Here is a 13,515-nt window from a genome sequence, read left to right on the forward strand (position 1 = left end):
AATGGCTCTGAATGAGGAGTCGATTCACCTTGATGGGATCGATTCCCAAAGCCTTGGAATCGATTCTTTTTGGAATCGATTCCCAGCCCATTCAGCCCTACTGTAAACAGCCGCAAAACTGGATAACTAGCACATTATTAGGAAAGGTGATTTGCAAAGATTCATAAAAAAACCCCTTATACTCACTTCTTCTGTAGATGAGACTGGATCACGAATGATTCGAGCGAACATAGATGCATTTAGGCTGATTGGTAGTGGTGCATTAACCCTTATACTCACTTCTTCTGTAGGCGAAGCTGGATCACGAATGATTCGTGCGAACAGACGCATTTAGGCAGATCGGGATCAACGCATTCCCTTCAAAAACGAAAGTAACGTTAATCCTCTGCGTCTTCAGCGGCTCTCAGACAGCTCACAGCTCACCAGTGTTGTCAACTAATTTTCAGAGAAAGTTCTTCTTCTTCTTATATTTTTTACAGCGGTTGGCATCCAGCGTATTGGTGCATTACCGCCACCTTCTGCTCCGGAGTGTGGATCAGAAAATAGGTTTACAGACATGATGTAATTGCGTGATGACATCATTGCGTAATCATGACGCAAAATTGTCACAACATCAAATCTCAGCAAAAAAAATATTTATGTTAATTTAGATTTGTTTGTAAAATAATATGCATAATATAATATTAAAATATAAATAACTGTATTTTAAAATACATTGAATTATTGAACACTTACACATTTTTGAATGATTACAATTAAAGTTTTTTTAATAGCTAGTAAACACCACGTTCTCAACAATTATGCTTTAACCAGTGTATTAGTAGAAAATACATTGAATTATTGAGCACTTACACATTTTGAATGATAACTATTTAAGTTTTTTAATAGATAGTAAACTAGTAATACTACACATTCTCAACAATTATGCTTTAAGCAGTGTATTAGTAGTTAGTTAGTATGCTACACTCTAAGAAAAGCCTGTAAGAATAGGGCACAATCTACTACGTTAATATGAAGGAATTTTCCATATTGGTTTTTTACCTGCATTTTAAATTACACATTGTGTTTTCGGGTTACAGTGTTACAATGGATAATGGATAATGTCCTGGAAAATTACTAGTATCTTTTCCATTTTTCTTACAGTGTGCTAACTGCTCAACAATTGCAGGTACAAGCTAGAAGCTACTAACAAAGTGCATCATAAATTAACAATTATTAAATTATTATTAAATTGAACAACTGCAAATATCAGCCAACTTAATTCACGTTATGTCTGTACTGCTAGGCATCTTTGGTTTCCTCTTTTTCTGTATTTTGGATGGAAAATGTGTGCTTTTTTTTTTAGTCACTTATTAAAAGTTGCCAAAGAAATTTAAAAAAATGCTAAATTTGTTGCTAGGTGCTTTTGGAAGAAAACAAGTTGCTTGGGTAATCTGAAAAGTTGCTAAATTTAGCAACAAAATTGCTAAGTTGGCAACACTGCAGCTCACTTAGGGCAGGTCTAAGGTAAGACGGCCTTGCCAATCAACTATCGTGGGAGCGGCCTGTGCAGAACTACGTCATTCTGACAGGAATCTCAGAACAGCCTGATTTGAGAAAGGGGATTTTAAAATAGGGATTTAAAAAAAAACACTGGGTGGATTTTTATCATTATAGGATGGATGTGTACACACTTCCAACACACATTTATGTTCAAACAACTTGTAAAGTGAATTTTGCATCCGATGACCCCTTTAAAAAGAAATGTCAATTATAAACTTTAGTGATTATGCGACACTGCCTCGATTGTGCAAGTGACAATTCCCATTTCAACTGTGCAGCATGCAGCTTGCTATAGTGCAGACACGATGTGGTGATTTGAAGCCATTTGCGCATTTTGAGAGGGAAAGAAAGAGAGAGTGCACAGTGAGATTCACTCATGCTGTTTGTGAAATTACGTCTCACTGAAAGTTTTAAAATTACTTTGCAAGTTATTTAATGAAGAAATATTAATTGTACCTCACCTTCAGCATTATAATTATTTTACCCGTGCCGGACAGAGATTTAGGATGTTTGGCATGACATGCAGCGGCACCCTCTCACGGCAGGTGCATTGTCAACTTCATGTCAGCTTTTTGAGATCAGCCTTTATAGAGACTGCCGATCAAACTTCCAACAGCAATTATCGACCGATGGCGATCGGTAGCCAATCAATTGGAGCTAGGGTTGCCACCCGTCCCTTAAAATACGGAAGCGCCCCGTATTGTAAACTGATGCGTACACTCCCACAAGTTGTTCCAAACCTGTAATAATTTCTTTCTTCTGTTGAACATAATAGAAAATACTTTGAAGAACGTTGGTAACCAAACAGTTTCTGGTCCCCAATGACTCTGATAGTATTTTTTCTCTACTATGGAAGTTACTGAGGACCAGCAGCTGTTTAGTTACCCACATTCTTCAAAGTATCTTCTTTTGTGTTCAACAGAAGAAAGAACTTGCAGGTTTAGAACAACTTGTGTAAATTATGACAGAATTTTCATTTTTGGGTGAACCATACCTTTAAAGTTACAGACACATCTGTGCATCTAAAGGCATAACCCTATTGTTTTATTAAAATTTCATGAATGGGTGTCCCTTATTTTGGCTCGCTGAAGGTGGCAATCCTAATTGGAGCACCCCTAGTATTTATTCAATACAGTGGCTAAATTAATGAAAAATAAAGCATCAGCAGCATTTCCCAAAAACACAGCAGTATGAACTTCTTTACTTCCAAGATCGATACTATTAGAGAGAAAATTATAACCATGCAGCTGTCAGCTACAGTATTGAATCAGACAGTGCCCTATAGATTCCCTGAGGACCAATTCCACTCATTCTCTGCTATAGGACAAGAAGAACTGTATAAACTTGTTAAATCATCTAAACCAACAACATATACTGTATGTTAGACCCTATACCATCCAGGCTACTAAAAGAGGTGCTTCCAAAAGTCATAGACCTTGAAAAACCGGCTGTTATAAAGCCTCTCATTAAAAAAAAAAAAAAAAAACACAACTTGATCCTGGAGAATGTGTTAATTACAGACCAATCTCAAATCTCCCTTTTCTGTCAAAGATACTAGAAAAGGCAGTCTCCTCACAACCATGTTCTTTCTTAGAGAAAAATGGTATCTGTGAGGATTTCCAGTGAGGATTTAGACCATATCACAGTACTTCCAAATTATGTTTTTTGATGTAAAAATTGTGAAAACTTTATAAGTGGACCTCAGATAATAGTACAAATTTTTAAAAAAGGCAGTTCATGACCCCTTTAATATTTAAGTGCTACCAAATGAATACAGTATACTCCAGCCATGCTCTCCCACATATTTTGCTATTCTAATTATACTCATTTCAGACATTGGTAGTGTGGGTAATAGACAAGTAGCAGTGAGTGGGAAAAAAAAAAAATTAATAAAAAAAAAAGTAGTTTTCCAACATCATGATTATAACATATCTTTAGTCTTTCAGCAATTCTACAGACTGAACCACAGTAATGAAATCACCCTCACATTACAGTAAACCTATCTGTATGTATATCCCCCATCCAAAAAAAAAAAAGAGCAACATTTTTGTATGACGAGAGAACAATAAAGCATGACCACGGAGATGAGATTGTGTATTTCAGTAAAATGAAACACACGTTGATGGTACAGTAAATGTCCAGACTGAAGTCTGGTCTGTCTGACCTGGTTAAGCTGTAAAGCGCCGCCCTCAAAGCGCTGGGCTCGGAGTTGTTTGGCAATGTTGTGCAAGTCAAGAATGGCTTCTTGTATCTCATGGATTCTGTGGTTCGGGGAGCAGGGTGGCAGCTCTTCAGCACTGAAGTGCTTGTCAGGAGCTTCAATCATACTCTGAGCATGATCATAACTCATCTTAATGCAGGAACAGATAACAGTTCGGCCAAACCACTCACTCAGGATCTACAGAGTACAGAGAAAAAAAATACTATAAGTAAAAAGGAAACGGGGGGAAAAAGTGATTATTCTGAGACAGGGCTGTCATCACAGATGGACAAATGGTAATACTGTCAGGCCCTGTGACAACAGGAGGCCCTCTACACTGATAAAAATGATTTTGTGGTAAAGTAAATTCTTCAGAAAAACAAATGTAATTTCTACATTAAATAATTTATTTCAGGCAAGAATTAAAACAAAAAGAGCAAAATTCTATATTAGTACTCAATTTAAACTTGTAGAATTTAAAGCTTGAACTTATAAGTATATACACTGTGTTCCAAATTATTATGCAAGTGACATATCAATAATATTTCAGTACAATCAAGAGTCAGATTTTTGTTTGTGTTGTTTTTCACATCTTTTTACATAACTGGTATCAATCTCAGACAGGTTTGTTCAATAGTTTGCCAGGTCTTCTTAGGTAAATGGAAACCCTACTTAAAGAGGTTGTTCCACATTATTAAGCAAGTCACAGTTCTCATGCAATATGGTGAGGAAGAAAGATCTTTCTGAAGATGAAAAGTATGAAACAATGCAATGTCTTGCAAAAAGCATCAAAACAAATGATAATTTTAGAGTCTCAAGATCCTCTTCATACAGACTGGCAGTTGTGTGTAAAGCTGCGTTTCAGTCACTGCTAACCAAACCTCACAAAGAGAAACCTGCACAGTGGCTGTAGAAACACATTTTCAAACTGTTTAGCACCATGGTATTTATGCAGCATGGGATAGTGTGTTGTCCTGCATGAAAATCCTTTTATTTCCGAGAGCACTATTCTTCATTTTATACCACAGCAGAAAAGCAAAAAAAGTTATGAACTCCACATATCTTGCAGAAGTCAGTTTGACACCCTAAAATGACCTTACATCTCACTTCCCAATATTCCAAGACTCCAATAGCTTCAAACACCTTTTTTTTTTTGCTGCTCAGCAGTGGCTTTTTTTACAGCTGCCATTACAATACAGTTAATTTGTTTGACAGAAACTTTCCTTAATAAATCTTTATCCGACCAAGATCTTCTGTGCTCTAAGTCACTCACAAATCTTTTGACAGTTCAATAATTTCTATTTGCTTTTCGCAAAATATGCCTTTTGCAAGACATTGCATTGTTTCATACTTTTCATTTTCAGAAAGATCTTTCTTCCTCACCATATTGCATGAGAACTGTGACTTGCTTAATAATGTGGAACAACCTCTTTAAGTAGGGTTTCCATTTACCTAAGAAGACCTGGCAAACTATTGAACAAACCTGTCTGAGATTGATACCAGTTATCTAAAAAGATGTGAAAAACAACACAAACAAAAACCTGACTCTTTATTGTACCGAAATACTATTGATATGTCACTTGCGTAATAATTTGGAACACAGTGTATAGCAATTTTTTATTTGGCATTATGTTTATGTTTACAAAGACTCTTTAAGTAAATATCATGACATGATCCTGTTGTTCCCTTCATGCACTTGGGCATGAATAATTAAGGCTAATTTTTTCAGTTTTCGAGATGTATTTACTAGGGATGTGCATCTCCACAACTGAGGCTGATGCGATACGCATCTCGATGCATAGCCAACAATACGATACATTAAAGATACATACGAAGCAGCTACCGATACGATGCGATATGATTTGCCCCAATTACGTTGTAGTAGCAAAAATATGATGCTATGCAATTCAATATTTTACAGATAGTTCACTTTTATTTCTTTGGTTCAGACAGCCAGCCATGTTAATCTTCTATGTGACTCTCAGGACACGCCTCTGTCTCAGTACTGTTGTGATGAGACAACACGCTTGAGAAACAGTTTAGAGAAGAGAAATCAATCTACATAAAAAATTTGGTCACAAATTATTGGTCACTTTCTAAATAATAGTATAGCACATCTACTAATAATTATATATACATAAATAGTTTTTTACCGATGCAAATATGTTAGAAACTTGTATCCGATGCACACTTTTTAAAATTGATTTTTGAATCTTTTTGAATTTTTTTTAATTGATGTTGTTAGGTTTAGTAACTTGCTGTTTTGTCACATCTGGAGTTCATTTTCTGCTCAAAATGACCCATTACCATCACTTTTGTACTGTGTCACTGTGTTACCGTCACTGTGTATTGTGTACCAAGTATTGAGGTCTTTGTGTTCATTTGGGTAATAACTACACTGAGTAGACATATCAACAAGCTGTCTACTTGCTTGCTTACATGTTTATAAGTGAACCACATGCTTTAACAGCATTTTTTATTTTCAGTGCTACATTGTTTGAGTAAAGTTTACAAACCGTGACGGAGTAAAATGCATTTGAGTCCTGCAGAGTAAACTTAAAATAATCAAGTAGAAATTACTCATCAAACTCTAACTGGCCACATGAAATTTACTTATTTCCTTTGCTAATTTTACATAACTTAGTTAAGTAGATTCCATACTTAAATTTTACTTGCAAAAGATAAATTAAGTAAATTTTACTTATTGCTTTTTTCAGTGTAATAAGAAAGGAGTGCGGACACCCACAGAAATGCACAGGGCCCTGTGTATTTTAGTGGTTTGCGATTTGATTTGGAGTTTGGCACACCTTTCCCTCTGGAGAAAGCTTCCAAATAACAGAGAATGTCAGTCGATCAGTCAGAGGATTCAAGCTGCACAGCTCCTCACACAGAAGTCGAGGCAACATGGGAATTACCTGCAGCAAAAAAAAAAAAAGATACAAATGTACCATCAATGTAAAATGACATACAACTTAATGTAGTTTAATAAATAAAGATAATAATAATAATAATAATAATAAATGCAATAATTATAAAAGGTATCATTCACTGAACTGATACATTCAAAAACATGGATAAATTAAACTCCAGTACTGTGTATTGCTTCGACACGCAACAATTGATCCTGCTTTGCTTTCATTTGGAACTATTATGGTGGACTGATTAAGTTACTTAATATTACAGGGATAATTCACACACACACACCCACCCAAAAAAAAACAAACAAAAAAAAAAAACTTCTGTCACCATGTACTCACCCTCATGAATACGTTTAATCAAAGCCATCAGAGGAGACACAATCCCTTCATATGATAAACAGATTTAATTTATTTATAAACACTGATAAATTAATATAAACAGAGTTAATTAAATATGGTATAACTCAACTGACATGCGAGAAACCTCATTGGTTCTCGAGCATTAAGCACTGTTGAGCTTCCATGTTAAAGATAGAGTATTTGATGACCTTTAGGTACAGTATGCTCATTGATCAATGTTTACATACTGTATGCATAAAATCCTAAACTAAATCTGTTCATCAGTGTGGTCATCAATGTCTCTTCATAAGACTTTGATTAAACTTTCTTTTTCTTTTGATTTTTAGGTGAAATACGACCTTTACACATCTTAGTAATGATCACGGATGTACAAAATAGATTTGTGTATTTTGTACATGTTGAGATGTATGGAAAATAAAATTCCAAGTAAGGGAATTCCACTTCATAGAATAAAAGCAGCTAATGTACAGCAGCACAAATACCTTAATTAAACCACCTTTTGCCAAACAAAAGCATATTTGAATTGAGATCACTTATACACTGCATTATTGTACACCGCAAAAAGACAACGAATAGAACAATTTTTCCTAATCTTTTATTCAATGTGAAATCACCTTTGTAGCTTTCTAATATTTAATTTGTCTGAAGAATTATTGCTACTGTGATCTCATTCAGAAATCCCTTGATTTTGTACACAGAGCAAGCTCAAAATAGTCTACAATAAATCAAAATGTAGCCATCATTTGTAGACTGGGACAAAGATTTATGTGCTCCTGGAGATGAGGCAGCAATAACAGACCAATGAGGTTGCAAAACATGGTGGAATGGGTTTATATCTCACAGAGCAGAAAGAATGAACCTAATAATGAACCAAAATTTACATGCAGAGACAAAAACGTAATAAAACATTGAGATCAATGTGTCATGTAGATGGATCAAAAATGTGGAAGAGGTGTGGCCTAATAGTAAAAGGTTGTAATAAATTATAGCCATATCAATAGACACTGATGCATTTCAGCCTTCCTCAGAGTGTGTCAGGTATCAAATGAATGACAGGTGTAGACATAATTAATCTTTGAGATTGGGAGAAACCAAACAAGACATTACAGGGGGACCATTGCAAAGAATAAAGGAGAGAGAAAGCAAGAGAGAAAGAGGAAAAAGAGAGAGGAAAAAAATAATAAAAAAATATAATAAAGAAACAAACAAACTTTTGAAAAATTATACTTGCAATGGTTTCACAAAAATAGAGTCAAGTCTAAAGGCCCATTCACACCAAGCACGATAACTATAAAGATAACGATAAAAATATAGTTCTAAAAATCATTCTCAATATTAAAGAATAGCATAGTTCACACCACAACTATAAAGATAACGATACAGAGAAACGATATCGTTGTGATCACTTTCAAAACGATTTTTTTTCCAGTTGATGAACAATAAAACACTGACAGCCAATCAGAATCCATCCTGCTGTAACGAGCTCAAGAATTTAAAGCGGCAGACGCATGTACGCTTAGAATAAACAGACGATATCGTTCGCTGGTGTGGACGCTAATATCGTTATCTTTATAGTTATCGTTCTTGGTGTGAACGGGGCTTTATTCTTCATTCCACCCAGGAAAAAATGGTAGCTTTTAACAGAAATATCCAAAAGTCTTTGCCTTTGTTGTCTATCACCCTTTCTAATAGATCACTGTTTCTAAACCAATAATTCTTAAAGTAGATGGATTAGAATCATGAACAGATGCATAGTGCACTACCATAGGATAGTCCTTGTTTCTTGTACAAATTGCATTTTTATGCTCCCATAATCTATCTTGCAACCTACTTTTAGTTTGACCCAAGTGGAAGCAATTACATGGACATTAAAGTCTTTAGATTACATATGTACTCTTACAATTTATAAAGGATCTAACTGAATACATTTTCTTTGTACAGACATCTACAAATTATTTGGTTTGAATTACATTGTCACAATGATTGCAATGTCCACAATTAAACACCTTGTATCCCTCTATCCAACCATGCTGTCTGTTTCATACTGGGCATATAACTTTATCCTTGATCGTGGGAGCCTTTCTGTAGCTTACAATTGGAGGTTCTTGAAAAATCTCACGTAAACGCAGATCACTTTGAATAATGCCCCAGTTCCTAGTGATTATACGTTTGATTTCATGTGACACAATACTATAATACATCACAAAGTATGGTCGTGTTGAGCTATTCTTCTTACTTTTCTTTTTATGTAAGTCATCCTGTTGTAATTGTGTCACTTTATTCAAAGCCTGATCAACCACTCCTTTTTGATATCCCCTCTGTTCAAAGCGATCGGTCATATTTCTGGCCAAGCGATTAAAGTCAGAGTCTTGATCACATATCTGTCTTAGTCTTTGAAATTGACCCAACAGGATGCTTTCCATTAAATGCTTTGGGTGAAAGCTCTTTGCATGCAGGATGGTGTTATGATCTGTGTCCTTTCTAAAAAGTGATGTATGAAGACTAGGGCTGGGTTTTGACACAAATTTCACGATTCGATTCTCATTCACAAGCTTGCGATTCGATTCGATTCCAAATTCGATTAGACTCGATTGAATATAGATTATTTTGGATATACAGTATATCAGGTACAGTACATGACAGATTTTCTCAAGGAAAAAGAATCTCTTAACTAATGCTGTAAAATATACACGAGTCAGTTGGTACTACATTACTATAATATTGAAGGTTAAAACTGACAGATTTTTTAGGATATACAAGTGCTTAAATTACGCTTAATTAAATTTTTATAATAAAATAAGTTACAATTACATAATGATATTTCTACTTCAATTCGTTGAAGAACATTGAAGAACAGTAAAAGTTATAATGAATACATTATATGGTGCATATATTTAGCAAAATGCTCCTCTCTACAGTTAATGTTTCTATCTGACTAATGAGATTCTGAGGTAAATGTGACGTTACGTGACATTGTTTACAAGTCGTTATATTGACGTCTTTGTGCGGAGGAAACACTGATTGAGCGATTACATGAGACAGGATACAGATTGTAAAGTTGTACTCTTTCTTTTAACTTACCTTTGGATGTTTAGTCATGATTATTTTGTGCTGAAACTGGTATTAATGTGGAGGAGATGATCAGTTCACGTGTGCCTCGCGCTGCCGCTTTTATTGAACCGAGGCGCGCCGCACTACAGCGATCACTCCAGTCTACATAAAACAGCGCCAAAACGGCATTCATGAACAATGGACTTTGTTTCATATTAAAAGTACCAAAGCACAATGCTTATTGTGATTTATTGGATGGGAGGTGCCCTTCAATGTTCCATCCATTAACTGAAAACAGGCCAGACTAATCGATTCTTAAATCCCAAGAAAAAAATAGATTATAATCGAGATATCAATATTTTTTACCCAGCCCTAATGAAGACATCCAGCTGTCACGCTGGTTTTTGGGTTTTGTTTCTTGTTTAGGTTTTCTTGTCTTTATTTTGATATTTAACCATGTTTCAGGTTCCTGTCATGTGATCCTGCCACGTGGTCTTTTTGTTCATGTGTCATGCTTTGATTGGTTTATTATCTTGTCTTGTGTTCTGCTCTGTGATTGGCTGTTGTAGTCATGTGCCTTGTTTCCCATTGGTTGGTTCTTGTCATGTGACTCGATTGTCTGATATAAGTAGCCCTCATGTTGCCCTTGTCTCTTGTCGAGTATTGTTTGTGTAACCCTCTGTTGGTGAGTCTTCAAGACTCAACTTAATGCTGTTTAAAGAATTAAAAAATGCATGAAAATTCTGTTTAATTTTCTTCAAAAGCCATGCAGATGTCATCAAATAAATCTGATCCACCATTTTATTTTCTTACAGAAGGGATTAATAGTGGAATTGAAGACAAACTCCTCCTCCCAAAGTCCTAAAAAAAAGATAAGTGTAATGGCAAAACATGCTCCCATCGCAGTCCCTGTTGGAAGAAGTTATCCTCAAACACAAAAACATTGTTTCAAAATCCATTCTGTAAGTGTCAGGATAAATTCTGCTGGTGGACTCCCATCCACTAACCCAGATTTTAAATAGTGACTCAGGGCTCGAAGGCCTTCATCATGATTGATGTTAGTGTATAAGGCCTCCACATCCATGACTACTGTGGAAGATTTTTATTGGTCAAAATATGAATTGTTCAAGTACAATCACTGTGAATATAACAATTTATGCATCAAGTTATTCTACTATTATAATCATGTATTTGCCTGTGTGAAGAGAGGCCTGCATAGGGATGGTATAGAAGTCTGTATGAGGATAGAATGGGGCAGACATATGGTGAGGCTGCATGTCCTGTTAGGATATTAGACAAAATATATGATGGGGCCTTTTTTGGTCATGGAACAAAGTAAGGCCTCCTGTCTGCTTCTTGGAAGCAGACTGGAGATACACCCAAAAAAGGTAAACTAACCATATGTATGAAATGTATTGAACACGCCTTGAAAATACTGTATAAAAGAGGGTGCAGAAAAAGATTCTGGAGATTTGCTCTGCAGAGTTCTTATCGGCTTCATTGTCTCTGACAATAAAGTCTAAATTCTGGCATCAAAACCTCAAGACTTTGAGAGTGATTTCTCACAGCAGCGGCAGAAGCCACCACAAATTGGTGTCACAAACAGGATTGGAAAGGAGCAGGGGTGAGAGACCACTTTGGGCTGGCTTGACGAACAACATGGTGGCCACTACAATAAGGTAAGCAGATTTTGCTTATATACTTAGTTTGTGTTGTTTTGCCCTTGGTGGTAAGGACACTCGAAATTTGCTCCTCCAAATTTAAAGAACAAAAAGAAAAAAAGGACTTTCATTACAGAATAACTAATTGCATGTAATGGTCTGTGTTTATTGTTAAGTGGGCCTTGAAGGATAGCAATAAACGTTAAAAAGATAAAGTATAAGGAAGTGTGCAAAGTCCTACAGCTACCGCTCTGTTTATTTGAAAAAAGTTACACAGAGGTCTGCACGGGTAGGCAAAAATTCCTGCAGGGTACAGTTTTTTTACTGTGTTGAGGAAGTGAATCAGTGAGAGAGCGAGTAGAACTGACCAGCCCTTAGGTGGGACCTGGTAGAGAAGGACGCAGCTAGTGCCGCACCTGAGAGGTATGAATGAGTGTATTTACATTTACATTTAGTAGACGCTTTTATCCAAAGCGACTAACAAATGAGGACAATAAAAGCAGTCAAAACTAACAAAAGAGCAACAATATATAAGTGCAAATGACAAGTCTCGGTTAGCCTAACGCAGTACACATAGCAAGGTGTATATATATATTATACACACACATATACAGTGGGTACGGAAAGTATTCAGACCCCCTTACATTTTTCACTCTTTGTTATATTGCAGCCATTTGCTAAAATCATTTAAGTTAATTTTTTTCCTCATTAATGTACACACAGCACCCCATATTGACAGAAAAACACAGAATTGTTGACATTTTTGCAGATTTATTAAAAAAGAAAAACTGAAATATCACATGGTCCTAAGTATTCAGACCCTTTGCTCAGTATTTAGTAGAAGCACCCTTTTGATCTAATACAGCCATGAGTCTTTTTGGGAAAGATGCAACAAGTTTTTCACACCTGGATTTGGGGATCCTCTGCCATTCCTCCTTGCAGATCCTCTCCAGTTCTGTCAGGTTGGATGGTAAACGTTGGTGGACAGCCATTTTTAGGTCTCTCCAGAGATGCTCAATTGGGTTTAAGTCAGGGCTCTGGCTGGGCCATTCAAGAACAGTCACAGAGTTGTTGTGAAGCCACTCCTTCGTTATTTTAGCTGTGTGCTTAGACATGCTGAGATGCGAGCAGCTATCGTCGGATCATCAGGATGGAATGAGAGGTAGAGTTGAGTGTCATCAGCATAGCAGTGATATGAAAAGCCATGTTTCTGAATGACAGAACCTAGTGATGCCATGTAGACAAAGAAGAGAAGTAGTCCAAGAACTGAGCCCAGAGGAAAATGTTTTAAAGAGCATGTGAGAGTTAGGCGAATTGTTAATTTTGTTGTGATAATATGTCCAATTTAGCAGTGGAGGCATTAGCAGAGAATGAAGAGAGAAGTGATCGATATACATTAAGGTCAGTAGGATTTTGTGATTTGCGCCATACTCTTTCTGCAGCTCTGAGCTTAGAACGATACTCACGGAGAACATCAGATAGCCAAGGGGCAGAAGAGGTGGTACAAGCTGGCCTGGAAGACAAGGGGCAGACAGTGTCTAAACAAGACGTAAGAGTGGAGCAGAAAGTGTATGAGCACTATGAATAAAGGGACTAGAAGGTGTGAATGTGTTTAGAAAAATTGTTTCAATAAAGACTGGATCAAGATATTGGCATTGTAGATTTTTCATACACATTTGACTGTATATAGTGTGCAACTTAGGGAGAACATTTAAGAGATTTAGGAGACTAATGCAGTTTAGATAGTAGAGTATAATTTAGGTATATGCACTAAGTTAAATAA

At 36.1% G+C, this 13,515-nt stretch overlaps 1 protein-coding gene across 6 annotated transcripts in view; it reads right to left on the minus strand.

Annotated features, from left to right (window-relative positions):
• Positions 1-13,515, minus strand: part of dis3l2 (DIS3 like 3'-5' exoribonuclease 2) — a 103,992-nt gene that overhangs the window by 37,097 nt on the left and 53,380 nt on the right. For all 6 annotated transcript variants that reach the window (XM_016467834.1, XM_016467833.1, XM_016467832.1 and 3 more), the window contains 2 exons: positions 6,550-6,657; positions 3,707-3,940 (listed from right to left, as the gene is read on the minus strand). In XM_016467834.1, the coding sequence (XP_016323320.1) occupies positions 3,707-3,940; positions 6,550-6,657 (342 nt within the window). The remainder of the gene's footprint in view (positions 1-3,706; positions 3,941-6,549; positions 6,658-13,515) is intronic.

Source organism: Sinocyclocheilus anshuiensis, unplaced genomic scaffold (assembly GCF_001515605.1).
Source record: "Sinocyclocheilus anshuiensis isolate Anshui unplaced genomic scaffold, SAMN03320099.WGS_v1.1 scaffold1009, whole genome shotgun sequence".
Lineage (NCBI taxonomy): Eukaryota > Metazoa > Chordata > Actinopteri > Cypriniformes > Cyprinidae > Sinocyclocheilus > Sinocyclocheilus anshuiensis.